At 46.8% G+C, this 27,915-nt stretch overlaps 1 protein-coding gene across 3 annotated transcripts in view; it reads right to left on the reverse strand.

The window, feature by feature from the left end:
- The window catches only part of Samd4a (sterile alpha motif domain containing 4A), a 216,553-nt gene extending 189,980 nt beyond the window's left edge, over nucleotides 1–26,573 (reverse strand). For 2 of the 3 annotated variants that reach the window (XM_021181616.2, XM_021181615.2), the window contains exons 1-2: nucleotides 26,344–26,562; nucleotides 24,445–25,055 (exon numbers count right to left, since the gene is read on the reverse strand). In XM_021181616.2, coding sequence (XP_021037275.1) covers nucleotides 24,445–24,640 — 196 coding nt within the window. In that variant the 5' untranslated portion in view covers nucleotides 24,641–25,055; nucleotides 26,344–26,562. Of the gene's footprint in view, nucleotides 1–24,444; nucleotides 25,056–26,343 lie in introns of all 3 variants that reach the window. The other variant, XM_029469337.2, reaches the window with a different exon arrangement.
- Nucleotides 26,574–27,915: the final 1,342 nt, after the last annotated feature.

Below are 27,915 nucleotides of genomic sequence, written 5' to 3' on the forward strand. Positions count from 1 at the left end.
GAGTGGGAGAGCACATGGCTCATCTTCCTTTGGGTAGGCAATCGTCAGATATTGCAGGAGAAATCCCATCAGAGTTGGAAAAATTGTCATCCTCCCTGCATTCCCATGAGGCACTAGTGAACTCACCAAGCTCCGCCTCCACCCCAGGCTCATCCTCCCAAGACTCACACCAGACAAGACCAGATCAAAGGACGCCATCTGTCCAGTCTGAGAAGGCACCTCTCCCAATGAGAAGCGGCACACAAGGCTTCTCCACTCCGAGGCTGGTCCTTGTTAAGCACCCTTGTTATGCTATGAGTGTAAAGTGGCCCCAGGAGAACAACTGTGCACACTGCTCTCAAATGTCTTTAGCTTCGATGGCACTCTCCCAGTCTTTAAAGGGAAACCGGTTTTCAGTCACAATTAAATATTTGTAATTTCTACAGGGCAGAGCTCACCGTCTGTCAGATGCCACCCCTCCTCCTCCCATCACTTCTCTCTCCTCCTCACACTCCCATTCATTAGCTATGGATAAGGTGGCAAAAGCCACCTTCTTATATCACCAGTCTCCAATGTTAATCTTCTCTTTTGAAAAATGCATAGAAAACTATAGTTTGTTATTACAGTTCGCCTGAACCCTATAACTCATTCTGACTTACACAAGAAATCCTCAATCAATAGAGAAAAGAGAAATGATGATAAAACAGTTGTAGACATAAAATACAGTTAAAAAAACTTTGAAATATGAAATTAATGATAATCAAGGAATAGTTAATTCTAGAGATGTTAATTGGATTTCTACAAAACAAGTGTAATAACTATAGCTGTGACCAGGAGTAAAGCATAAGTATTTATCATTAGAAAAAAACTAGAAACCACCCAAATGTCCAATAACCGACACATGGCTGAGAAGGCCAGGCACCTTTGAAGGAATGGAATGATGACACACCCCTACAGTGATTGAGTTTAGGGGTGACAACAGCATCATGCCTTTTGCACTTTTTGTAGATGTTTCCAACACCAGTGATCTAGAAAGATGCTCTTGATAGAGCACTAAGTGAAATGTGTCAGGGAAAAAAAAAGCAAAATACAAACTCTACAAAGTGCACAATACTTATTTTTTTCAAATATGAACACAGAGCAGACGGTGAGAAGTACACGCCATTGCACATGTACAGTGCTCGGGCAGCAGGGTCCGAGAGAACAGTTCTCTGCTTCTACTTTGATATTCTTAAGAACTCTTAGCAGTGAAAATATTCACTGTAGCGACGAGTAGAATGAAAGGTCAGGAAAGATACATACTGTGGGCAAGACAGGGGCGGCCAGGCCATGGGTATGAGGGATAAAGAAGACTGAGTGTGTAGGTGACGCTCAGCTGAGCTATCTGAGGAGAAATTTTCACTGCAGGATGATATCGAATGCTACCAGGCTGTAGATGGGAGCAGGAGGAGGTCCTGCAGACACTGGGGGGCTCTGAAGGAATAGAAAACACCGGTGCTGGAACAGAACTGGGGAGTGGATGTCACCAGGCTGCCAGGGAGATTAGCTTTGATGGCTGGGTGGGACTCAGAGGGGAAGATGAGGCACACACGGAGGTGGGAGAAGACAGAGAACAGAGAACAGAGAGAAAGTCACTTTGGTAAAGCACAGTTCATAAGGAAGGGTGGCCCATGCTACACGACAGCGAATGCAGGAAGGTGGAAGAGTTCAGTCACCAGTCTGTTCATGCCCCCTTGACTGGACTAAGATGAACATCAGATATCAAATCTAAATCAGCATATAGTTTTAACCAATCATTATAACCTCACTGTAAGGGGAAAAGGGAAAGAAAATCATTCATATGACTGTAAGATGCATTATGAAAGTAAGTATTCAGGCAGAAACTTTTCTGGCCCAATGCAGTGGCCAGATCCTGTCCCTCGGCTACATCACTGGGATCACTAGGCATGGAGATTGTCCATGCCAACTTACATGGAGATTGGCATGCCAGTTTCAACATCACAAGTAGGGATGTCAGTGTGAGCAATGACTCCTGGAAGAGTCTCATGACACAATGCAAACTTGCCTCCATTTGTGCAAACACTACTTTTGCCTGAAGAACAGGTGCTATCAGACATTCAGACTGGAGCAGGATGGGAAAAGCAACTGCCCTGAGTTTCAAAGAGAATCTAGCATCCTTGGCCCCACTGGCAAAGGCCACTAACCTATCCCTTAACATTGTAAAACCCAAGTACCACCACAAATCTGCACAGTTCCCTAGACACCAACAACAGCCTTGCTACAAGCTACTGGATAGAGCTGGAGTCAGCAGCACCACTGGCTTTCTGGTGGGATGGTTTCTCCTTTCATGACCATCTCACACATTACAGAGTTGGGTATCTCCATCACTGTGTGCTGAAAACCAATTGTTATGATGCCCTCAAACATTGTTATGATGCCCTGTGCATCCTCCTGGGTACCACCTGTGAGGGGCACTGACTGAGAGCATAGAGGATACTGCAGCGACTGAGAAACACAAGGCATGACATAAACTCTAACCTCTGAGTCCTCTGTGGTGCAGCTCTCAGGAAACTGAGGCTCAGAGTCCTGTGGTTATCGAAGCAGCTGAAGAACCCAGAGCTGGAAATGGCCCTGCTCATTGCTGATGCCTGCCTGCCTGCTTTGCAGAGCCAGAGGCTGCCTTTGCCATGTCTGGAAAGTGCTACCTGCTCTGTTGTGACAGCATGTTGCCCATTGGGCTCACAAATTGTCCTCATCTGGGGTTTTTAGGTCACTCATAGGAAGGCCATGAAAATAATGCAGTGCCACTTCTTGGAAGGACCTGGTCCAACTGACCTGAGCAGAAGAGAAAACACAGTGACACCGAGAGACAGAAAAGGGAGGACGACTAGCGCCTCCTTGTCTTTTATAGTGTAGCACCTCTGAGACAGATTTCAGGCTGGGGGAAGAAGAGTGGAAAGTCCCAGCATCCTCTTTGCATGGACCTTTCATTCTGGGTGGATGTTCTGATAATAGACAGATACATCATTCAAGGGTAATATGGTAAAGAACAGTGTGAATTAAGGAATTCAGGATTCACAACACATTTAAATCAGTATAAAACAGGCCAAACATCTAAAAGGAGGGGTTAGAGACGTGGTCAGCATGGCTTTCTTTAGGAGATATACGATCTGGGAGAGGAATGAATAGCAACCTTCTTCTTCCCTTAAAGCATCACTGAGTGGCGAGCCCCAGCCATCTTGCTCTGCCAAGGGAGCATCACTGACTGATGTTGACATCACTTGATTTACTAAATAATTCTGCAAACTAGTGACATCTTAATACTTACATGGACAACTTAAGTTAGATGCTGTACTGGCTGGTTTTGTGTGTCAACTTGACACAACCTGGACTTATCACAGAGAAAGGAGCCTCCCTTGAGGGAATGCCTCCATGAGATCCAGCTGTAAGGCATTTTCTCAATTAGTGATCAAGGTGGGAGGGCCCATTGTGAGTGGTGCCATCCCTGGGCTGGTCGTCATGGGTTCTTTAAGAGAGCACGCTGAGCAAGCCAGGGGAAGTGAGCCAGTAGGCAGCATCCCTCCATGGCCTCTGCATCAGCTCCTGCCTTCAAGTCCCTGCCCTGTGTGGGTTCCTGCTCTGACTTCCTTTGGTGGTAAACAGCAGTGTGGAAATGTAAGATAAATAAACCCTCCCCAACTTGCTTCTTCGTCATGATGTTTTGTGCAAGGACACAAACCCTGACTAAGACAGATGCAGAAAATATTTTTAAGTATACCACTCACGTATATCACACAGATGGAGTCATTTATCCATTTTAACTCTTGTCTTAACACTAATGTGTCTTCAATTGGTATTAAATAGACCAAACTGTAAAATTGTAACTAAAATAAATGCACTTGTTTGAGTTCTTTGATATAGTCTTCAAATGCATATACAAAAAATCCATAACTCTTAACACACTAAGATTGAAATTTTAACAAATTTTAAACTCTTGTGAGAGGATTAATTTAGAATTTAACCATTACCTCCTCCTATGATCAGAAAAGCAACCACAGGATTGGGGGGGGGGGAACATAAACTTTAATTTAGTTTGGTTGGTTTGGTTTATTTTGCTTGGTTTGGATTAATTTGATTTTCTGAAACAAAACTCTTTCTATGTACTCTAGGCTGATCTCAAACTCATGGTGATCCTCCTGCCTCAGCATGCCCTGTGTGCTTGGATTACAGGTGCATGTCACTACACCCAGCTGAAAAACAACTTTTAATTGAAGCATTGCTTGCTCCTAAAACTATATTTTTCTACCAATAAGTAGCACACATATTTTAAATTTCCAGACACCAGATATACATATACATATATATACATGTATATATATGTGTATGTGTGTGTATATATATGTGTGTGTATATGTGTATATACATGTATATATATATATGTGTGTGTGTGTGTATATGTATATATATACATATATATATATATATATATATATCCTTGATGAAAGAAAAGATATATATGACAGAGAACTAATAAATTAACAAGAAACAAGTGAAAACTGTGACAGAAAAAAAAAGTCGAAGCATGAACACAAACTGTACTTGACCATAAAACATGGGAAATGCCACTAAAGGGATCTAGTAAGGACACGAGTTTCAGCAAAACCTTTCATCCACAGCAGCCACTGTAGGAGAGTGTGGCAGTGAGCCTCCTAAGTGTTCACGGGAGGACGCCAGGCCCAACCTTGCAAAAAGATATGTTGGCTAGCAAACCCAAATCCAAAAGTATTAGGATGCATGACCCAGAAAATACACCTATAGATATATATTCTGAACTAATAACTGTGCTTTAAAAGATTTTTTTATTACAGCATTGTTAAAAATATAAAAAGGTAAATAACCTGGAGGTCCAAGTCTACGGGTTTTAGTGAAAGCAGCCCTGTCATAAAACAGAAAGCTACATGGTCATTTAAAATGTTGTTACAGAATTTACAACAGTCATTAAAATACTAGACCTGTACAAGAGTCAAGGATAGTTTTGCTATAGTCTTCTCTAAACAATACATATATATTCTATGCAATATGTTCCCATGGACTTGAAGGAAAGAAAAAAGATGTTTTACAATTTGAAGAATTATGCTGTTATCTCTTTTGTCAAATTTCTGCAGTAGAAATACAGTTCTTCCTCTAAGAATGTGGTTGTTAAAAATGAAACACCTTTCTACCCAGTTCTCTAGGATCTGATTTGTAACACTGATAAGACTGTTCGGAGTAGGAGACAGTGTAGCTAATACGTGTATCTTCTCATAAACAGCTCCTGTGAACACATAAGCACACGGTAACAGTTCTAAAAGAGGCCATGGATCTGAAGGAGAGTTAGGGGGGATCTGCGTGCCAGTCTAGACCAGTGGTTCTCCACCTTCCTAAGGCAGAGACCCTTTAAATCAGTTCCTCGTGTTGTGGTGACCCCCAACCATAAAATCATTTCATTGCTACTTTTATGACTGTAATTGTGCTACAGTGATAAATCATAATGCAAATATCTATGCTTTCCAATAGTCTTAGGTGACCCCTGGGAAGGAGTCGCAACCCCCAGGTTGAGAACCACAGGTTTAGTGGGAGAAAAGGGGAGGGAGAAATGTAATTATAATCTCAATTTAAAAGACAAAACAAAACATGGAAACAAAAGAACTATCTCACATGCCAAAACTCACTCCATCCATTTAACACTTCAAGTTCTTTATGCTATATTCATATTTAATGTAGACCTAGAGCAGAACATTCTTTTCTAAATCAGAAAACATGGTAGTTGTGTGGCCAGGCAATTGGGTAGAGGGCAGTAATGGAAAGACCTTTTATTCCAAATCATTAAATTATGCCCAAGTTAAATAATAGCCCTAACTGATTGCCCAGTTCAGTCTCTCACATCCCACTTTGTGCACCTTCTACAGGTAAAGCGCTCTGAAGATGCTTAACTCAACAGTGCCCCCTTCAACGCCACAGGTCTGAGATCTGAGATCAAAGGAAATTTCAATTCAAAGGGTTAATCAGAACAGTTGCCTAAACCTACAGCTCGGAAGAGAGTTGGCCCCTCTGTCTTCTCCCGAAGACCCCGGTATTTTCCCCTCAGCTGTCGCAATTGGTTGGGAAAGCTTTCTTTCCCACCACTACATACATATGGCATCACATTGTGGACCCAGAACTCAACACTGGAACACAACTTGCCAAAAATGATGTCAGTCTAGTACATAATCGCAGTCCAATGGTAAAGTCAGGCAGCGTTTCACCTGATCAGCTTTTGGCGGAAGCAGGCCGACTGGAGCCACCTGTTACCATATCTAGAACCAAGCCTCTCTTAGCAGCTCAACAACAAAATGCTATAAATATTCATTCCTAATGAAACTGCTCAAAGGTCACTTTTAAGGAGGAAGGGCTTTCAGTGGGACTGCTGATAACAAGCTGGCTATTTTTAGAGACGATACAGTCGAAAAGGCACTGTTATTGAAAACAGCATACTATACTATTTCTATACTGGTGGTAGAAATTAATCAAAAGCATCACGGCTAGCTATAGGGTCCTTGAAACCTTTACATCTGATATGACGTGTAATATAACTGTGAAAACCAAAGCCATTTAAATTCTGCAAAAGACTCGCCTGCACAGGGGCACACCTTTTCAAAAGGTTTCTTGAAGTGTGAGTGTTACAAATACCCTCTTTAACCTCCTGTAAAAACAGCCTCGCTTTTCAACAGCTGTCAAAATAGATTCCAGTATCCATTTTACTCCAGAGTGTTGGGAGAAGATCTTAAAATTGCCAAGGAGTGTCAGGATGTGGGTGACTCCCTTTAAAATATTCTTCCAGCTACAGAGAGGTGGAAAAAGCACAGATCCATGGCCCATCAAAGGGAAGACAAAGTGATCATGCCTAGTTACACAGCCTGGTCCTGTGTTCAGACCAGATCAGGTATGTCCTTTATTGCAGACGTGTATCTCTGGGCCACCCACACCTAGGGACTTGGGGCAGTGCTACTCAGGGATGGAGTTGCCAGATTCAATAATGGAGTCACAGGCATTCCAGCAAACTTCACTTCACAGATGCACCATGACTAACGTCTTTTGGTTTGGGTAGAATTATACCCTGATATTCATGGTGTATCTGCAGTTCAAGGTTGACCAGGGTCCTGCCATTTCTCTGGCGATCACACAGAACAACAGTGAGGCATACAAGCTCTGCCTCCCAGACCCAGTGCTCTGGCCATAGAAGCTCTGAGAGGCTAGCTAAATGCTTAATGTAACAACAATTTAGTTTTCTCCTTTAAAAAAATCCTTTCAAACTGTACCAAAGTTAACTCTGTAGTACAACTGACTACCTTTCGGGAAACTATCAATCCTCAATCTTTGCCGCTTTACACTGGAGATACCAGTCTGAGGACACCACAATCCTTCACAAATAGACTTCAGTCTGCAACCACTATGATGTCATTTCCTAACATGACCAAGGGGCTCCAACACAAGGATGCTGATAACTGATACCAGGACATGTCCTAGTGTGCAGTTCACATTCAAATGCAACACGCTCTTCTGATTCTGTTGTGGTCTTGCTTTCCCCATCCAAGGTCCAACCTAGAACCCTTAGGTTGCTCTTATTTGGCACATCTTGGTGGCTTCCTTCACTCTGGCATTGTAGCCAGCCTACCAAGTGCACAGCCGTGATGCACAGAGGTGGATTGGGAAGGTCAGGGGAATGGACAACAAAGTGCCTCTTTCTTTGTCTTAGGGAAACAATTCGTCTCTATTCAAGGACTGAACTGCTAATGAATACCACACTCCACTCTAACTCAGAGTTCAGTGAAATTGCAAAATGTTAAACACTGGAGAGCCTCTTCCTCCTTCAGTGGGAAAGTAAGAGAGAGGCTTTAAAAAAGCAACAGATATTCTCAACCAACTCTTGCTGGTGAGCGTATGGAGCTAAGTATATGCACGTTATACTGACTATCACCTCAGCAGCCAGACGCTGAATATCTGAACCACACGAGACTCGAGTTTGACCTTACTTTTACGGGTTTTAGAGTTTTAACTAAGCTCAAATCATCAGCAAATGCCACAAAAATCTTGAAAATGTGCTAGCATCGCTCATTCTGCCCCCCAAAGGAATGTGAAGATAGAGAGGCCCTGTTTAAACAGCAACAAAGAATTCTGACGAGGAACCTCATGCTCTTCCAACCTTCAAAGGAGGGCACAGGTAGCAATAATACCAAAGAGTAATACGAGAGACACAGGTATTTTCTCATTCAGATGAAGTATGCAAGAACAATTCTTAAAGGTCTGCTTGAGATAATTTCAGGTTAAACAACAGCTTTTGCAAAATGTTATCTTTTTACAAGCAATTCTTTTAAATGACAATTAAAACAATTAAAGAATGCAGACCACTGACTAATGTATAGAATTCATCTTTTAAAACACTCCATGTATACCCATACTGGGATATTTATAGGCAGGGACACTTATCACAATATATGATTTTGCCTAACTTAACTCTAAAGCATTCCTTTTTAAATATTTAAAAAAATATTTTGTATGTATGAATTCTTTGCCTGAATGCATATATGTGCACCATAGGGGTGCCTGTTGGATCTCCTGAAACTGAAGTCAGGGAGGGTTGTAAGCCACCATGTAGGTTCTGGGTTTAAAACCCAGGCCCTCTGTAAGAGCAACAAGTGCTCTCAACCCCTGAGCAGTCTCTCCAGCCCCAGCTCCTTTGAAAAGAATTCTTTAGCAATGATCTTTGTGTCCTTTGTACATAAAGAGAGTATGCAACTAGGTAATGAACTAGAAGCACAAAAATTGACACAAAGTTTACCTGCACAGGTTAGAGAAAGGCTAGATTACAGGGGTCCCTGCCCACAGTTTATAATCCCAGCTCCCCAGACCCAGGTCCCCGGTGATCATTGCTCATTCAAAGAACCATGCTTTGATTTCCATTCTTGCTAACTGAGGGGAGGAAGAACCAAATATAATTATCTGCCTTGGTCTTTTTGAACATCTGCATTGCTGTTGACCTCCTGTAGAAAGAAAGAAAGAAAGAAAGAAAGAAAGAAAGAAAGAAAGAAAGAAAGAAAGAAAGAAAGAAAGAAAGAAAGAGAGAGAGAGAGAGAGGTGGGGGGAGGGAGGGAGGGAAGGAGGGAGGGAGGAAGGAAGGAAGGAAGGAAGGAAGGAAGGAAGGAAGGAAGGAAGGAAGGAAGGAAAGAGAGAAAGAAAGAAAGAAAGAAAGAAAGAAAGAAAGAAAGAAAGAAAGAGAGAGAGAGAGAGAGAGAGAGAGGAAGGAAGGAAGGAAGGAAGGAAGGAAGGAAGGAAGGAAGGAAGGAAGGAAGGAAGAAAAAGAGAGAAAGAAAAAGAAAGAAAGAAAGAAAGAAAGAGAGAGAGAGAGAGAGAGAGAGAGAGAGAGGAAGGAAGGAAGGAAGGAAGGAAGGAAGGAAGGAAGGAAGGAAGGAAAAAGTAGATAATGTTGATGTCATTTACAAAGGGCTGTGTGTGTATGTGTGTATGTGTCTGTATGTGTGTGTATGTGTATGTGTGTGTGTATGTGTCTGTATGTGTGTGTATGTGTATGTGTGTGTGTATGTGTATGTGTGTGTGTGTATGTGTGCGTGTGTATGTATGTGTGTGTGTATGTGTGCGTGTGTGTATGTGTATGTGCGTGTGTATGTGTGTGTATGTGTGTGTATATGTGTGTGTATGTGTGTGTATGTGTTTGTGTGTATGTGTGTGTATGTGTGTGTGTGTGTGCATGTGTGTGTGTGTGTTGTGTATCATCCTGCTAGTAGGCCTGTGTCTTCCACAGAAGACGCTTCCTCTCACAGATGAGGCTATTGAGGGCCCAGAAGTGTAAATAGAATTTAGAAGGCAACATCCTTCTAAGACATGCTTCTAAGCCAAGGTCCCAAGCCTGTATTTTCACCTAGTCTTTATTACACACTTCTTGACAACAACCCCGTCTTGTGCCTATTATGGCGTCTTTAAGCCTCCCTATTTCCCTCACAATCTAAATGGCTAATATCTTCTGGAATGGAGCTAGGAGTTACATTTCTTTACACCATTTTATCCCTTCTTAAAACAACAACAAAATGTCCTGAGGGTGGTACATATCTTTAATCCCAGCACTTAGGAGACAAAGGCAGGCAGATCTATATGGGTTCAAGGCCAATCTGGTCTACATAGTGAGTTCTGGGCTAGCCAAAGATACATAGTGAGACCCTGTCTCAAAATGAACAAGCAAGGTACTGAGACCCTCTCCGTACCAGATATGGTATTAGAGGATGGGAGATAAACTAGGGCCCAATGAAGGCAAGCTGTAGTGGACAGAATCAGTCCTCTCCTGGAGTTCTACACAGAGGCACATGCAAGATGCTGGCCAGCATCAAGACACAAGGCACACTGAGGAGGAGCCTGAAGAGCCTGACTACATCCACACCCCCACACAATTGAACCCCTAGTCAGGATGTGCCTATGCAGTAGATGAATGAAATCCCCTCCCACAAGCAGCAGGCAGTCATGAATGACACCCAGTTCCTGCCGGGATCTAGGCTAACTTCAGAACGGCTGAGTCAGATTTTGCATAAACCCAGAGGACATTACTGGAACTGTGGATAAAACATGCTAAAATCCAGCCAAGCCTTCCTACACACCACTCTGCAAATTCAAAATACGACTGCTAGTTGTCATCCAATAAAAATAAAACCTGCAGGAACTGGGGGAGATGGCACACTGGGTGAAGAACCTGCTGCGAAAACCCAAAGACGTGAGTCCAGATTTGCAGCATCCACAGTAAAATCCTGGCTCAGTGGTGCGTGTCTGTAATGTTCACACTGGGGGCAGAGGTAGAGGAATCCCTGGAGCTCTTTGGGTAGTCATTCTAGCTCAGTCTGTGACTCTAGGGTCAGTAAGAGACCTTGTCTCCAAAAAAGGGGGGGGGTAAGGGATAGAGAGATGGAGGAAGACACTTGACATCAAATTCTCTGCATATGTAACACCATAAAATGTGCACACATGTGTGCAGACACATGCACACAAGCACACAAGCACACACACACACACACACACCTTGAATTTATTATGAACAGAGAAACAAAGGAGGCTCCTGAGAGGATCTCAAGATCAGTTTAATGATGGTCATCTTTGAAATGTGGGTAAAGAGACCGTCTCTCAGCCCCAATACAAAACGTTGTCCGGTATGGTAAGAGTCAACCAGGAGAACGTTGTCAGACATCAAATGTAGGTCACAAGTGGTTAGAGAGCAACTGGGAGTAACAGCAGCCCTTTCCCTACAAACAGGTGCCCATAGCTGACCTCGGTCTGTCTTCCCAAATCTTCGACAAAAGGCTGTAGCAGAAAAGGTCTTGACCAGCTGTTTTTGTAACATGTCTTGTAAATTAATATTCAGAAATGCCTCACCATTTACAGGCAAGAGGAGAGCCCATTTTGATTAATAGCCCTCAAGCTAGGCCCTAAAAACCTTTGCATTGCAGGCCCTAAAGAGATCTTAATCTAAGCCAGCCTTTCCTACTTTGTCAAAGTCAAGGGCTCCTGGCTATTGAGTAACACAGTCCCCGAGTCTTCCCTCAGACTCGCAAACCCTGTTTCCCTCCCAAGGTCCTGCTACCCATGCAGAGGCAGCAGAAGCATCCGTTCCCCTTAAGGGAAGAAGATAACTCATAATAATACCCTTTACGTTAAAGGAGGAGGAGGAGGGGGAGGAGGAGGAGGAGGAGGAGGAAAAAGAAAGAGGAAGACTACTGAAGAAGAGACCAAGGTACACGGGATAAAAATGGAACACGCAGAGAGACCATGAAATGGGCAAGTCCAAAATAATATACCCTAGCTTAAATATCTAAAACATTACAGCAGATGCTTAAAGGCTAATGTTACAAATTCTAAAGTATTTTTCTTATTTATTTATGCTGCGGATTGAACCCAGGGCCTCACTTATATAAGATGAGCTATATCACCAGACCCGGTTGGTATTTTTTCTTTTAAATCCCAATGTTTTTATTTCTCTTAAGTATCCGAAAGGTCTTCGGCATTCATGGGACGGCACATTCAACATGGGATTCAGAAGCGCCCTGGTCACCTCAGCCACATAGCCAACCACTTGAACCCCAGGCTTCCATGCTTATACAACGGAAACGTTAGACAGCAGTTAGGCACTTCCTGTGTGTGAGCGTCCTGTCTGCGAACTGAGTGCATTATCTACTGTAATAGATTGCTTTAATTTCCCACCACTGGTTCCGCTCCTGGTGCCATTCATCCATTCGATAATTGGAGAAAGTTTGTATCTACCCGGTGCTCAGCACACACAAAGTGCTAAGAGAGATGAAAAAGAGGCTGGAATGGGGAGGGGGGGGCACAAGTTTGGGTTGAGCGTTCCTCATCCAGAAGCCCAACCCTGACAAGCTGCACGAGCTTTGAGCGTCGACAAATGCTCAAAGCAAAAGCAGCCCTGTTCCACTCATCTCCTTTACAGCCTTCCTTAAATGTGGTAGCGCTGGTCATCTGCTGACCTAGCTTACACCACTGCCTACTTCAAAAGAGGACAAAATTGCTCTATAGGTGTAACTCACTAACAACAAGTCACACATCGGTGACCCAAACCACACAGAAGGATAGCAGGAATGAATAGACCAGAAGGAAGTCGTCTAAGGATGCTCATCGGCTCTTTGCTCCTGCCCCTCCTCATGGTCCCCCTCTTCCTCTTCCAATAGATCTGTCCCTCTGTTCTTCATTCCTGATGACTCATAAAAGTTATAGAATCTTCAACTCAGAAGGGACTTTAGAAGTCACCCAAAAGGGCACAGCTTCTTTTCTTAATGAATAAGCCTGGATCCCTGCAGCAGAGGGATGCAGGGATGCTCTGAGGTTTTTTCTAAGTGGAGTAATGGCAGCATGCCCCCCATCCCCTAAGTGACTGAAGTACTGTGGGTGAGTGGGTGAGTAACTCAGGAAGATGCTTGGCACAGAGCAGGAACTTATTAAGTAAGAGCCTATCTTGTTAGAAGTATGATTCTCTGCCCAGCCCAAGTCTCCTCTTCCTCTGTTAATACCCAATCTCCTCTTCAGGGTATCCTCAGTGTCTGGGTAGCTCGAATCTGGACAGTTGTCCATTATTTTGAGCTGGCTGCTATCTAGATAGAGAATTCAACTCCTCTACTCCAAAGCAGTTCCCGAGTGGCCAACCACAAACAGTCCCCTGCTCACCTTCTTCTCAGATTCCTGGGTTTCCAAGTGGGTTTTCTCACCACCATCTCTCTCCTGGCCATGTCCTGACTCGTGCATCTCCTCAAAGTGTGCATCCAGAGCTGCATCTCAGTCTCCAGAGAGCATCTGGCCAACGGGGCATGACTGTTCTGAATATAACAGCTGTATTAAGGAGTTTAGTGGGAGATGAGCACACAGTGACCCTACTCATGCGTGGTTCCAAGTCTGCTGAAGTCCAAGTCCTTCCTGGCCGCTATTGATGAGCGATTCCTTCCCTAAGGTTTTAGGACCGCCAATGCAGAGCTATTTCTATTGCATTCAACAGCTTGGGGTCACACTTCTGCTACTACATCCTCAGCGGTGCCACAAACTGTGCCGCCCTCCTAACAAGCATGGCGCCCCAGTGGTGCACTTTCAATGTAAAACTCTGCAGGAGAGTTTCTCTCTCACATCCTGACCTGAAGACATGATTGAGAGCTCATGTAGGCAAACCTGAAGGCTCAGACTTAACCTCTGGGACTGTCCTGGACCTAGGGAAAACTAGACCAGCATACCAGCCACACTCTCTGTCCCTTGGCCACTTCTAAAGCACAGGTCACATGGCTCCTTGGAGCCTATCTGGGGAAAGAAGCCCTCACTGCCCTAGGCAATGAGCAGCTGTATCATAGGGCATCCAGGTTCTCTGTCATTTCTCTCTTCCTAGCTCTTTTTCCTATTGTCTAGGATCAGTGCCCAAAAATAAAACATCTGCATGACCAGCCATTGCCTTGGGCTCTGTTTTCCTGGGGGCCCTGGGCTAAGTCAGACTCCATTGGCAGAACAATGATACTGAACATGTGTACCCTGAGGCACCGCAGCAGAGACCTCCCTTCGATGACAGCCACCAGAGCCAAGCCTGTCAATCACTGAACCCACTCTAAGGCCACACACTAGACTCATCACCCAACCCCAGACTCTTTATTTAACTTGTCAAGAAATAGGGGCTTTGTCAAAGCTATATTAAAACTTAAATAAGAGATGAGCAGCAGAATTCCTGTGGCTTCCCCAACACAGCAGCCTCTCAGAGAAAGCTCTCCCCTTCCCTCTCCTACCAATTTACAATGGAAAGTGAAAGGACATTAACCCTGCATGGAATCCTTCCCATTCTTAGAAAACTCCGGGCTGTTCTCATTTCTCCACCGAATGCTTGCAAATCACTGTGTATGTGTGTGCATGTGTGTTGTATGCATGTGTTGCACACACAAATGCACATGGATAGGCCAAAGGTCAACATTCTATGTTGCTGTCTTCCTCAATCACTCTCTACCTTTTCAGGGGTAGATAGGAGAGGGTCAGGTTCTCTTACTAAACCTGGAGCTTGCCCTTCCAACCAGCCTGAAAAGCCAGGGTCCCCCAGTATCCATCTGTGTCCTCCTCCCAGTCTGGGATTCCAGGCATTTGCTTTGGATGGAGCCCAAGTTCTCATGCTTGTATAAAACTCACTTTAGGACCCAAGCCATCTCTCCAGCTGCACAAATCATGATTTGAATGCCCTTCTGGAATACTGTACAAGACAGCCTGCACCGTAATAATCCCTACAACACACAGACCCTCCCTCCTCCTCTTCATCCTCCTGTACTTTTGGAAACAGGATATGACCAGGTAGCCCAGGCTAACCTCAAATCTCCATTCTTCCTGCTTCAGCCTCCTGGCTAATGGGATTAGCCAGGTTTGTACCACCAAGCCCAACTTCTCCTCCTGTGCCCTTTTCAAACTGAAACAACCACTTAACCTGGTGGCTTTGTTAACTGCCTCTGTTCCTCCAACTCCTCAAAAATGCACAAGTTTTTCGACAGCATCTTTGTAGTCACACTCTTGACTGCTGCAGTGACACCGGTGCCCGTGCACAGACAGGAATGCATACAGTGCTTGTCAATGCGGCTCATGTACGTATGCTGCACACATGTAACCGATTCTACTGACAGATCAGGATATGCCATTTCAGAAATTCCAATGTCTGTGCTGTGTGAGAGAAAGCTGAGGAAGTGGGAAGAGGTTTCCCCGATCCGGCCTCTGGAATTCACATTCTTGTTCTTCCCAGCTCGCCTTTCCAGTCACTCAGCATGAGGGAAAATTAAAATGTGAAAAAAAGTATCTTTTCAGGAGCCTCATTTTCTATGCCCCTGATGATACTGGGAAGGGCCGGGGAAGTCATACGACTTTTCTTACACATAAATATCTCTGAAACCACGACCGCTCGGATTGACCCAGAAACCATTGCCGATACATCTCATCAGGGTCATGAAGGAAATGAGGCTCCTGGAAAGGATCATCAGAATACTTGGAAATGTCAACAGGGTCAATCCAAAAGGCTCAGGGCAGTGCCATGACAGGGTTCCAGCTCTGCCTGTCTGCCTGCCTCAAAGGCAGGCTCACTTCAGTCTGTGTCCAAGAATCAGGCAGTGAATAATGGCTGAGAACCGTATATAAAAAGTTTGGTGGTGTAATGGGTGATCACAGTGTAAAGATGAGAGCAGCCCTGGCTCAGTGCCTGCATGTCTCAATAGTGCTTGAGAAGGATTTTCGGCCGCAGTTCCTTTGTATAAGAGTCATTAACATCCCTGGTAAGTTACTATTCTCTTGGAGCAAAACAACCTGTGGGGATTTTTCAAGGCCTGGGGAGCCAGCTGGCTGTGGATTTCTAGGTACAACTGATCATAGTGCATCCTGTCTTCTCTCTTCCACCCTTGCCTCTCAAAGATGGCTGTCACCAAAGGAAAGGCCTTCCTTCATTCTTCTGGTGAAGCTACCCTAAAAGACTCAGTAAATCACCTTCCTCCCACACAGCAAGTTCAACCTGTCAAAAGAAAGATGGCCCCCATCTAACTGACACAAAGCCACATGGTCTGTTTACAGCACAATCTTGAAGATTCGAGTGGCCAAATGACACCTGGGCGGAAGTGGAGATGGTGGAATGAGATCTGGGTTTAGGAGAGTCCAATCCCAATCTCAGACTGCCAACCAATGTCCCATCTAGCAAGCCAGGAGACCCACAGTTTGCAGCCACAGATGTTCAAACATCCATGAGCATAGGGGGATCCATTTCCCATACACTTCCATATAAGTTTACATGTGCAAACTAAAATCTTGTGCGGTATGCCCAAAGCATCAAACCATCACCTCAGCATTACGTCACCTCGCTAATACTGCATCCCCTCCGGTCAAAGTCAGATCCACAGACCTCCAACACCAACACTGACAGGGGGAGCTCAGAACAAACAAGGATCTAGCCTCACCATGACGCCCTTAATCGGAGGGTCTGTGTCAAGCCCCCAGAATGAATTTGTCTGTTTATGAAACTTGGGGAAAGACGAGCTTAAGCCATGTTGTCTTGTCTTTACCGATCAGTGTTTTAGAAGCCGGTGCTTCACATGAGGCCCTAAAACAATGTTCCCTGCAAAAGCGATACACTGTGAGGAACAAGGGATCCATTAACATCTTGGACTTTCATGGACCTTTGGAGAGGCTAAGAAGTACTAGAGGGTCAGATGTTTTGTTTCCCTACCTGTAAATATTATCTGTAAATGCCTGCATTGACCCAGAACCCATTCCCGATCTGTCTCATACCTCCCTCTCTAATATGCTCATCCATTAATGGTTGTGATGCCCGCCCCGTACGTGACGCATACAGGGAGTCTCCCTTCCCATGTGTGATTTCCCTAGTGAACATACTAAAAGAGGCCAGCGTCTCCTGAGCATTGAGGCACATCTTCCAAATGCTACACTCAAGCCGCCATCACCCATTCATCTTCTTACACTACACAAACGGCCCAGCTCTTGCCCTTTGGTCAAGTCCGGTCTGGTTCTGTCACTAGAATCATAACACGGAGCAGCTGTATATGGTGTAACTATTACATTTGTGTTTGTTTTCCATCCACAAGTTGAGTGGGAGCTCCTTGAGATAAATTACTACCAGGGCTCCGCTTCTTGGCAAAGCACTCAGCTCTTGAGTAGTTGGGGAGTTTGTGTGTCCTGATGAACCCTGGCCCCACAGTTTATTACTGTGTCTTCATGTCTTGGTACCATCCAAATATTTGATCATTTGAGTTTAATCAGTAAACTAAAATGGTAAAACTATTATATGTTGATATTTGGAGTGGCAACACAATCCAAGGACTGGCTTCTGAGAGCTTCTGAGAGCTAAGAAGTCCGAGAGCAAGCCAGTTTCTGGGCACTCCACACTGGCTCTGGGGCTGCAGGCTTCAGGAAAGAACCTGAATCTTGATCAGCATACTAAGAGAGAACACTCACTCTAGTTCTGAAAGTTCTGTTTTCTTTGGGAGAATCCTGCCTCGGGCAGCTTCCAGAGAAGCAAAAAATTAGCTCAGGAGAGATGCCTGATTCGGCATCTTAATCTAAGAGTGGAGAAAGAGTTCGGCCAGGCCTCAGGAGAATCGTTAGGAGGGATGAAAGGGCAGGACCGGGCTAAAAGCTCAATAGGTGATTCTATTAAAAAAAATACACGAAGTTCTGGGCTCCCCCCATGTTGCCAGGCAAATGAAGTGACATGGGCACTTGACAGATGACTAACCACCTTCTGCCTCCTCTTCTTGGTACTGCCCATTCTCCTCAGAACCACACCTCTGCAGGACTCCGGGAAGTTTCAGGTACTTCTCAGCCCTCCCGGTCATCAGTGTGCCCTCTCCTGTTTATGCAGACACAAACTGAGCCGACTTGGCTGCTGTGAAGTCCGTCCTGTTCTTGCTTTGATTGGGTGGATTCTAACATGTTTTCATAGCTGAGGCCAGCAGTCACCCACAGTAGGCAACCAACTCCAAATCATTCACAGCACAGGGATTGAGCCATACCACTTGCTGGCCTTTTCCAGACTAACCCAAAGATAATGACAACACCCTACCTGAGCTGCATATTACATAGAAGCTCTGTCTGTATATTCACTCAACCTAATGAATTCTTTTCACATTCACCAACTGAAGAAAAAAAAAACATTGATCATTTACTTAGAAATATTAAGTTGGGTTGCAGTTTTTAGAATAACCAAACACAAAAGGTCGTTCATGGTAGTGACATCAATTCCTTGATTTTTTTGAGACAGGGTTTCTCTGTGTAGCCCTGGCTGTCCTGGAACTCACTTTGTAGACCAGGCTGGCCTCGAACTCAGAAATCTGCCTGCCTCTGCCTCCCAAGTGCTGGGATTAAAAAAGTGTGCCACCTTGATACTTTTTAAATGCAAAGGTCTGCACTGAGGAAAACAGCACTGTGCCAGTCCCTATAATGAGACAAGTTCAAACCTGAAGGCTAAAGCAGAGCTTCATTGGATCATTAACCAGGAACTTCTAGACAATGAACAATGAGGTTTATCACCGTCACCATAAGAAAATTGAAGCTCGGAAACTGACTTAGTCGTCCTGTCTGACAGATCTCAGATCTGCACTCCGAGAATCCTCTATGGCTTCTGCCTGCCTGTGGATATAGACGAACAAGCTCGGGGACAATACCTTTCTTCTCTTTCTAGTGCAGTCCTTCTTTCTTCCCTTCACACTGGTGCTGACAGTAGCCTCACTGCCCCGAGACAATGGCACCAAGGGAAACTGCCAGAACCAAGTTGCCTCTCTTCCCCACTTCTGTCTCTTGGGGAGGAGCATATATTCCAGATCATCTGCTCTCCCCACAAGTCTAGCAACACAGAAAGACAAGCACAACCCTGACCACACACACGCCCACATCCCACACTATAATACCCACACCTTGTACATACCATACTACCTATACCATACATATATAGCCACATAGCACAATACTGACACCCACATACCATACATACATCTCACACTATCCATACTTCAGCATATTCACAGACCCACTATGCACACCCATAGTGTGTGTGTGTGTGTATCCACATTCCTAAATGCCACTCATACAACCACACATCAACACATCATAGAGCTCACATACATACAACATAATCCACCATACACACTTTACTACTCACACCATACATATAAACTTAAATGCCACACCATTTACATCCTGTACCTTACATAATACACACAGATCACACACATCATAAGTACACCATATACACATCACAGACGAGTCATATATATCACATATACACATATACACCATACTATCAATAGGCCACACACTAAATACACCAGCTATACCATAAAACCACATATACCATACTGCAAAATGTCTCATATTCATATATCCCATTCTCTCTCTCTCTCTCTCTCTATATATATATATATATATATATATATATATATATATATATATATGTGTGTGTGTGTGTGTGTGTGTGTGTGTGTATGTGGTGTGTGTATATATATATATATGTGTGTGTGTGTGTGTGTATACACACACACACACACAGTACTCTATCCATTACACATACAAATCCACATATCACACTACTCACACCCACCCACACACCATGCATGCATGTTGCATATACAACCCATCCACACTCTGCACACAACACACGGACACACATCATACAATTTATGATACTTGCACCACACACATCCCTCCGATCACTGATCCCCTTCCCTCTTCCTTCCCAGCGTGACCCTGAACAGGAGCCCACCAGAGCGTTCAGTCAGCTCTGCAGAATGAACTCAACATTCCTTGGCTGGCCACGGCAGGCACACACACCATTTCTGTTTTTAACTTGCACATCTTCAAGCTCAGGCAGCTCACACTCACTGTCTGCTACCCTACTAGAACAGCTGTACACATGTTGTCCTCTGCTGTGGAAGTGCTGTTTTACCTCCACATTGTAATCATCTTTATGCAGAAGCATCCATATTTACCATTCAAGATCCTGCTCAACAGGTCCAGCTCAGAGAAGTCCTCTCCGCCTGTGCGGGAGCCCCTTGCTGCTGTATACACGCTGCCCCTAGCATGCCTCTCCCGTATGTTTTATGACCATATCTATGCTCCGGCATGTTCAGCGAAGTAGTTCTTCACTCAACACTGAAAATATCTATCATGTGCCAGGCACTGGAATGCAGAGGGTTATAACATTGGGCCAGAGAAATGGCAGGCAGTCATAAATGTCTGTTGAATGAATAAATGAACAGAAAAACTGTTAATAATACCATGTATCAAGAAGACCTCCTCTGCTGTTCTCCTTTTGCTCTGTTTGTGATGGAAGTAGTCAAGTGGGGATAGAAAATGGCACACAAATGGGAACCCAAAGTCAGAAAACCCACAGAACAGCACCTTCCCTGACTAATGAGAGTACCAGTGGCCTGCAAACTCCAGCCAGTCTCGTCTCAAGCCCTGCCACTTCCGATAACCCCAAAGTCTCTGTTGTTTAATTATAGGTAAGCAACAATCTTTCTTTTGGACACTAACTTACTACAAGCACTCATAATATGTGCATAATATGTCCCCCCAGATTATGTGTGCAGTTGGTGAGTAAAAGTCTTTATGGGTTAGCATGTTGATCTTGATAATCACATGCTTTCACCAGCAAACGCAACGCAAGCACAAATGACAAAAAGTCATGAGCAATGATAAATGATCGTTTTTTGCAAAACTTTGAGTGAAGTTGAAGTTGTGGAATTTCACTTTTGCTGTTATGTTAGTATTGAAGAACCCGAAAGTCCCCGAAACCAACCCTGGACCAGCTCACACTGGGCCTTTACTTAAGGCCATGAGGGTTCTGGAAACCAGCTGGTACTTAGAGAGGGGATGTGGCCCTGCCATCCTTGACTAAGTCTGGAGTGAAAAGGCAGAACAGTCACAAAAATACATGGGAACTGCGTTAGTGCAGCTTTCTGTAACTGTAACAAACAATACCAGCAGTGATCAATTTACAAAGAGAAAGGGTTTGTTCTGCCTCATAGAGTTGGAGGTTTCAGTCCACAGTTAGTTGGCCCATGGTAGTGCATCATGGCAAAGCAAACTCACTTAGCTCAAAGGCAGAGAGCCAAGGAGAAAAAGGGGCAGGCCCCACTATCCTCTCTCTGAAGACTCCCACCAGACTCCTCTTAGAGATTCCACCGCCTTGCAGCATTTTGAAGCTGGAATTCAAGCCTTTAGCACATAGACCTTTGGGGACATTCCACAGCAAAGCCACAGTAGAAACTGAGTCAACTACTTCCTTTGGATCTCTGGCGTCCATGAACCTGAAGTACAAACTAAACCTGTGAATCACTAGAGTCTTATAAGGCTGGGGGAATGAAAAGCTAACGTTGAAGCATACATACCCACAGATCCCTGATGTCAGTGCACAGGAATTTTTTTTTATGAGAATAAAACAAACCTCCGATACAAATTTGAGTCTGATCTACAGAGTTTTAGAAAACCCCCCAAGCACTAAAAATAAATGTGTGTGTATGCAATTATTGATTACAAAGTAAACAACACAGGACAACTAGGATATGGGAAACCTGAGCCACTCAATGAATGATGCACACCCCAGCTAACTGAATCACCGAAGCACACCAGTACAGTTTGGAAGTTTATTACCTCGGGTGGAAACATTCCTCATGTACACTGAACATTTTCTTGTCTTCTTAAAGAATATTTTTAAAAGGTACCTTTTGGTATTTAGCTGCTACCAGCAGTAGACAGCAATCACTGTCTGTGTTTCTGCAGGGATAACTATAGAGTTGGCTAAGGGTGCCCCAAGGCTTCAGGGCTTTTGATCCAATTCTAGGGATACAGTTGCTCTGTCTTTCCCAGAGGTTTTGCTATTTGGAGTCACTCTTCACTGATGGCTGTAGAAGCTTTGTACCCTCTTCTAAATATGTGACTATGTGGACTGGTGTTTAAAAAAATTGTAAGGGTTGTATGCACCTGGGGATGTTAATTCAGCTTGACAGAGTGCTTACCTCACACACACAAGGTCCTGAGCTCAATCCCCAGCACCACATAAGCCAATGTGACAGCACACATCTCCAGTCTTAGCCCTTAGGAAGATTAGAAATTCAAGGTGCCTAACACAGCAAGTGTGAGGAAAGGCTGGGCTAAAGGGGTCTGCATTAGGGAACATAACGAAGAATTGTATCTAGAAAAAAATGGTGTGTTGCGAGAAAGCCAATGTTTTCTACATATTTTATACCATCTTCTCTGGCTACTAACCAGGTTCTTTTACCCCTGCTTCCTGGTCCTTGGCTAAATGCAGAGAAGTGCAACAGGTCTGTTTGGACACATCTGGATACTTTCTATCCTCCATCCTCTGGTTGGAAACAAACCATCACTCAGCTCCCTCCACAGCTCTGCCACAGGGCAAAACAAGGATAAAAGGTTTCTAGGCAGGCAAAATATTTAGGTTGAAAGATTAACCCATGATCTAGAAAATGGTTCCTATCATCATGTGCAATGGTTTCATATTTTATTTTTTCTGTATCACTTAGCAACACAAATTGGTAGATATTTTACAAAAATATTTTTAAATTTAAAAGAGAAAAATTATGAAATGTGCCTCAAAAGCAGACGTCATTTTAATTATTTTTGTTTGTTAAGTTATAAGATGTCTAAATGAAGCCACATATTTCTATATCATACTTTTAATTGATTTGCTTACTGATGTGATAGCTATTGTATGGGGGGGGGGCGGGAAATCTTCTCCACTATTCAAAGGGAAGAAATGTCGGGTCAACATCTGAGTAACATAAAACAAATTATTGTTAGTTTAACCAGACCCAGGGCTCCCTGGAGTCAAAGCATTGGACATAAATGACTTTCTACAAAAGGAAAAGTTTACATAATCCTGTTGGTCAAATCCAAGGAAGGGAGTTTAAGCAGGTGAAAAGCTACGCTTTGACATCAGGACAGAAGCAAAGCAAGCAGAGCATCAGTTACACCCAGAGGAAGGAGGCTGGCCTTCAGCTATTTATAAATGTGGCACTCAAGCTTCAGCAAGGGGGCCCAGCCACTGTGCCCTTCTGAGTAGCTGGCCTGGGCTGCCAGGCTGGGGCTCACTGGAGTCCCCTCAGCATGACCCTCCATACTTGGCAGCTCAGGATCCTTTGGACGCAGTCAGGAAAAAGCCTGCAGGATTTCGAGTTCCATTTGTACCCTAGGAGTCTATATAAGGAAACATCCCATTCTAGTGTGTCCGCATCATAAGTGCTGTATCAGGCTGGAGGAATGAGGAAGCCACGGGCCCTCCTCTGCTGTCCTGAAGGCTCACTCACTTCAGCAGCCTCCAGTCCCCACTGTCCTGGACTGGACCTTGTCAACAAATGGCAACCCAGCCCTTGGGAGTCTTGCAGACTCACAGCTAACATGGAACAGCTGGAAGAGGAGCCTGCCTTCTTTACTCTGCATAAACACTGGGGGCTCTGTTCACCCTCTTGCAGCAGCAAGAACCAAAGAATTTCCCTGCCTCCCCCGCAACAAATCGCCAGGTTCTCCCACATCGCCTCCCCCCCCCCCCCATCTCCAGTCTTCCCTTACAATTTGAGTCCGTCACCACCCATAATGGCAGATGTCAAACCGCTGGAAACGTTCCCACTGTGTTTTTACTTTCTGTAGTGGTTGCTTTGACTATAAATACTAAAAGGTTACTAATAAACAATTTCTTAAAGTTTCCTAACAAAAGCCACACGCTGTGGAGCCCAATCCATGCCTGGTCTTCCCACAAGATCTCTTATCAATGCGGACAACGTCATGACCAGTAAGTGTAGCCACATCACAGCCATGCTGCAAATGTCATTTTGACAGTCTATAGCGTCACCTACATATTATTCGGAAGACAAACCTCTAAAACAGTGCTATCCGTAGGGGTTGAAGGAGAATGAATAATAAAATTGCATTTTCAGGTATTCTTACAGCCTGTCTGAGCTCAGTGACTGAAGGGGCAGTCCCGAGCTTCCTGGTGTATTGCTGAAAGCCAGCGAGCCACGTTACCCGAAAGAAGGGGGAGGGGGGGGTGGCAGAAAATCCAGACTCTACGTGACCTGACTTACTTATTTCCAAGGAAAGCGCAGGAGAGAAAAATCAATCATTCATGCTACCGTAGCTACAACACGGAATGGACTAAGGAGTTCACAATGGTCAAAGCCCCAAAGCGGACAGGGGAAGTGAAGAAGGATCGGGTCCGAGGCAGATGCTCAGAGCCCCGGGGCCAGTGAGGACCAGGTCCCCGCGGAGTGGAGGCCGGGGGGGGGGGGGGCGGGGGGGGGGCGGAGCCCGGGCTGGAGGCGGGGAGACTGGATTCCCGGGGAGCCGCGGGATCCACGGCCGCGCACTTACCCGGGCTGTTGGCCTCTCCTTCCAGGACGTGCAGCTCCGCGCAGTCGGCCAGCGAGTGCTCCAGGCAGAGCTGAAGGAAGCGGGCCTGGGTCTGGCTTACGCGCTTGAGCAGCGACAGCAGTGCAACAGTCTGCTCGCACTCGTTCCAGCCCTTAAACCAGCCCGCCAGCACCCCGACCTGGTCGCGAAACATCATGGTTAGGGGGCCGCCCTCCGTCTACGAAGCCCCTTGGCGCTCCTGCCCGCCCCAAAGTTTGGCGGAGCCGCAGCCCCGTGGCCTCCCGAGACGCGTTCTGGTTCCAAGGTCTCCGATGCCCGGGCGCTGCAGGTACTGACTCTGCTCCTGCCCTGCTCTCTCTCTATCGGTTCAGTTACGTTCTGGTGGTTCTGGTTGATTCTCCAGAGACGATGACAGACAGTAGCGCGGAGATATTAAAAAAAAAATAGCGATTAAAAATGTAAATCCCTCGCAAGGCACAAAACTGAATGAAGATCGCTCTTTCCTCTTTTCTCGTAGCTTCAGGATGGTGATTTCCGGCGTCCTGGGGTCTCCTCCCCTCTGGGCGGCAGCTCGGACCCTTCACACCCGCATTCCCAAGCGGTAATCACTACTGAAAGGACAGAAAGAGCTGCAGTGAGACCTCAGCACGCGGACTGGAGCGTCTAGGGGGATCCGGGCGTGAGAGGGAGCTCGGTAGGGGGTGTGTGGAAGCCAAGGCTGGGGGAAGGGGTGTCCCGCGAAGGGAAGTCCCCTAAATTCCAGCCGGCCCCTCCACACTCGGATGCGCGAGCTGAGCTATTGCACACTTCCTTCCCAGGTGCGGGAGGAGACCCCGCGGCTTCCTGTTGCTGCGGCTGTGACCCGCAAGTGCTCCCTGCACACCCCACCCGGAGTGGCCTCTGGGGCTGTGTCTGCGAACGCCAGCACCAGCAACAGATCCTCCTCGCGCTGAAAACTTGCAATGCGGCTGTGAAGGGGCGCGGGGGTGGGGTGGGGGCTAATGCAAAGCAGAGGCGGTGACAGAGGCAACCAGGGTTCCAACCTCCTCCTCCTCCTCCTCCTCCTCCTCCTCCTCCTCCTCCTCCTCCTCCTCCTCCTCCTCCTCCTCTCTCCTCCTCTCTCCTCCCTCCTCCTATTCCTTCCCTCCCTCCCTCCTCCCTCCTCCTCCTCCTCCTCCTCCTCCTCCTCCTCCTCCTCCTCCTCCTCCTCCTCCTCCTCCTCCTCCTCCTCCTCCTCCCGGAGAAGCAGCCGAACGGCTGCAGCTCCATCTACAGCAACAGCCAGCATCTCCGCCGCCAGGCTCCCCTCTGGATTTAGGCCGTGAGCAGCCGCAGCGACAGCTAGAGACAAAAATAAACTCTCCCTATCCAAAGCTCGGCGCGGCTCAGTCAGAGCCCTCACTCCCCAGCGCCGCGCCAGCCCACCCGGGAGGTTTCCCTGGGCCTGCTTAGCCCACGACGATCAGATGTGTGTGTGCGCGCGTGTGATTTAGGCATCCTGCCCCTGGTCCCCGCCGCCGCCTGCGGGCCGGAGTGTCCTCGCCCTCCCGTCCCAGGCCCAAAGCGATGCGGTTGGGGGCGCACGCCTTACGCAGGGACCGCGGGAGCCCGTAGCACGGCTTTCCCAGGCGGCAGGGCGGACCCCGAGGGAAATGCAGATTCCTCCCTTCCGCACACGCCCCCCAAGGACCTCAAAGAAGAAAAGTTAGGTTTAGGGGCTCTATCGTCCCATCTCAGCTCCTGTGGCGAGGCGAGCAGAGACTAAGCGTCGGACCCTCTGGGGGCCGCTCGCTTACAGCATCTGACACCCAGAACTTCTGGGTAGAAGAGCGAAGCCCCCGGGAAAGGGTCGGAGGAACCACTGGGTGCCTCGCCCGGGACAGCAGAAGGGACGCTCACCTCCACGCAGCTCATCCCTGCGGCTCGGGGCCCTGCGCGCGGGTCCGGGGCCGTAGCAGCAATCAGTGGGGTTGGGGGCGCTCGGAGCGCGAGCTGCGGGCCATGCCGTCGGGGTTGGAGGCGCGCGGAGAGGGCAGCGCTGCGGATTCGGGGCGCTATCGCTGCCGCCACTGCTGCCTCCAGTGTCGGCTCGCGAAGGACTGAGCCGCCCGGAGCTCCCCACATGCTACTGATTAACATACACCATTACATCATGGGCTTGGCAGGGAGCGCCCGAGCGGGGGGAGAGGAACCCGGGCGGCGGCGGCGGCACGCGGGGGAGTCGGGGGAGGGGGGGAGGATCCCCGGACCCGGCGGGCGGCGGGTTGGGGGGAGGGACGGATTCCTAAGCCCAGGCCATAGAGGAGGAGGGAGCCAAGTGGGAGGAGCGGAAGAGCACAGATTGGAAGATCTGCGTAGCGAAACACAGAAGTTTGGGGAAGGGGAGGGGTCCGGGCGAATTCCTCTCGGCTGCCACCCGCGTGTTCTACAACGGCCAGGGTACCGGAGCCTCCCGAGCTGGGACAGGAGTGAATCCCAACGGAGCTGGACCGGAGCGAGAACGGTGCTGCCACCCGCCGCTCGTCCTTGGGAATGTGGCTCCCCCGGTCCAGTGACCCTTTGGCCTGGGACCTGTGGGTGGCTGACAGGTCCCGTGGGTGACTGACTGGTGTAGACCGTAAGCACCCGGAGTCACTGTCTCTGGGGGCTTGGATGGATTCCTGGGGTCTGGGGCGCATGGAGTAGCAGAGGGCGGCGAAGGGCACAGCGCGCAGGGCTAGATGTGTCTGGCAGCGGTGCTCCACGAGGCCCTTGCCTAGGAGAAGCAAGCAGTGCCTGGTCGATCACCCTCGGCCCAGGTCCGGCGCTGGATGCCCTTTACTATGCAGTCCTCGGCACCCGCCTCAGGCCTCGCTTTCCCGGGAGGAGGAGGCGGACTTCGGGAGCCTGATCTCAAGCTATGCTTGGCGCGCGGCTGTGGCTTGTGGCCTGGAGCTGTGGCCCCAGGCGCCCTGGGCGACGGGGAGGCGTGGCGAGACCACCTGTCAGCACCATGGAGTTTGGGGGACGCGGCTTTCACCTGTGCCTGCAGAGGGCGGGGCCAGAGGCTGGGTCGGGATTTGTCGCTGGAAGCTCTAGGTCGCCTACTATAAAACGCATGCATGGGTCAATTGCCCAAAAGAAGGGTTGACTAAAAATACCCTAAAGCCTAGACATTCTTGCATCTTCTAATGCGAACGGTCACAAAGGGACTCGGCCAAAATCCAGCCTGTTTTCAGAAGAAACACCGAGCCTTCGAATTTGTTTTCCAGAGACCTGGGAGCATTTATAAAAGAGAGTTGGAAAAGCAACCGTGGGCCTGCCCTGCTCTAGCTAGTACAGTTTTAAAGGTAAAGTGTCCAAGGCCTTATTCCTCCACCTTTCAGCTCCCACACTAGCATCTAGATTTCCAATCCCTTCTTATACCCCGCTCCTCGGATTTCATTTCTGTCTCTTGTAGGTCCTGTCAGTGTGACAACACCTCCCATCTCT

Source organism: Mus caroli, unplaced genomic scaffold (assembly GCF_978045245.1).
Source record: "Mus caroli unplaced genomic scaffold, Mus_caroli_1 scaffold_12, whole genome shotgun sequence".
In the NCBI taxonomy this organism is placed as follows: domain Eukaryota; kingdom Metazoa; phylum Chordata; class Mammalia; order Rodentia; family Muridae; genus Mus; species Mus caroli.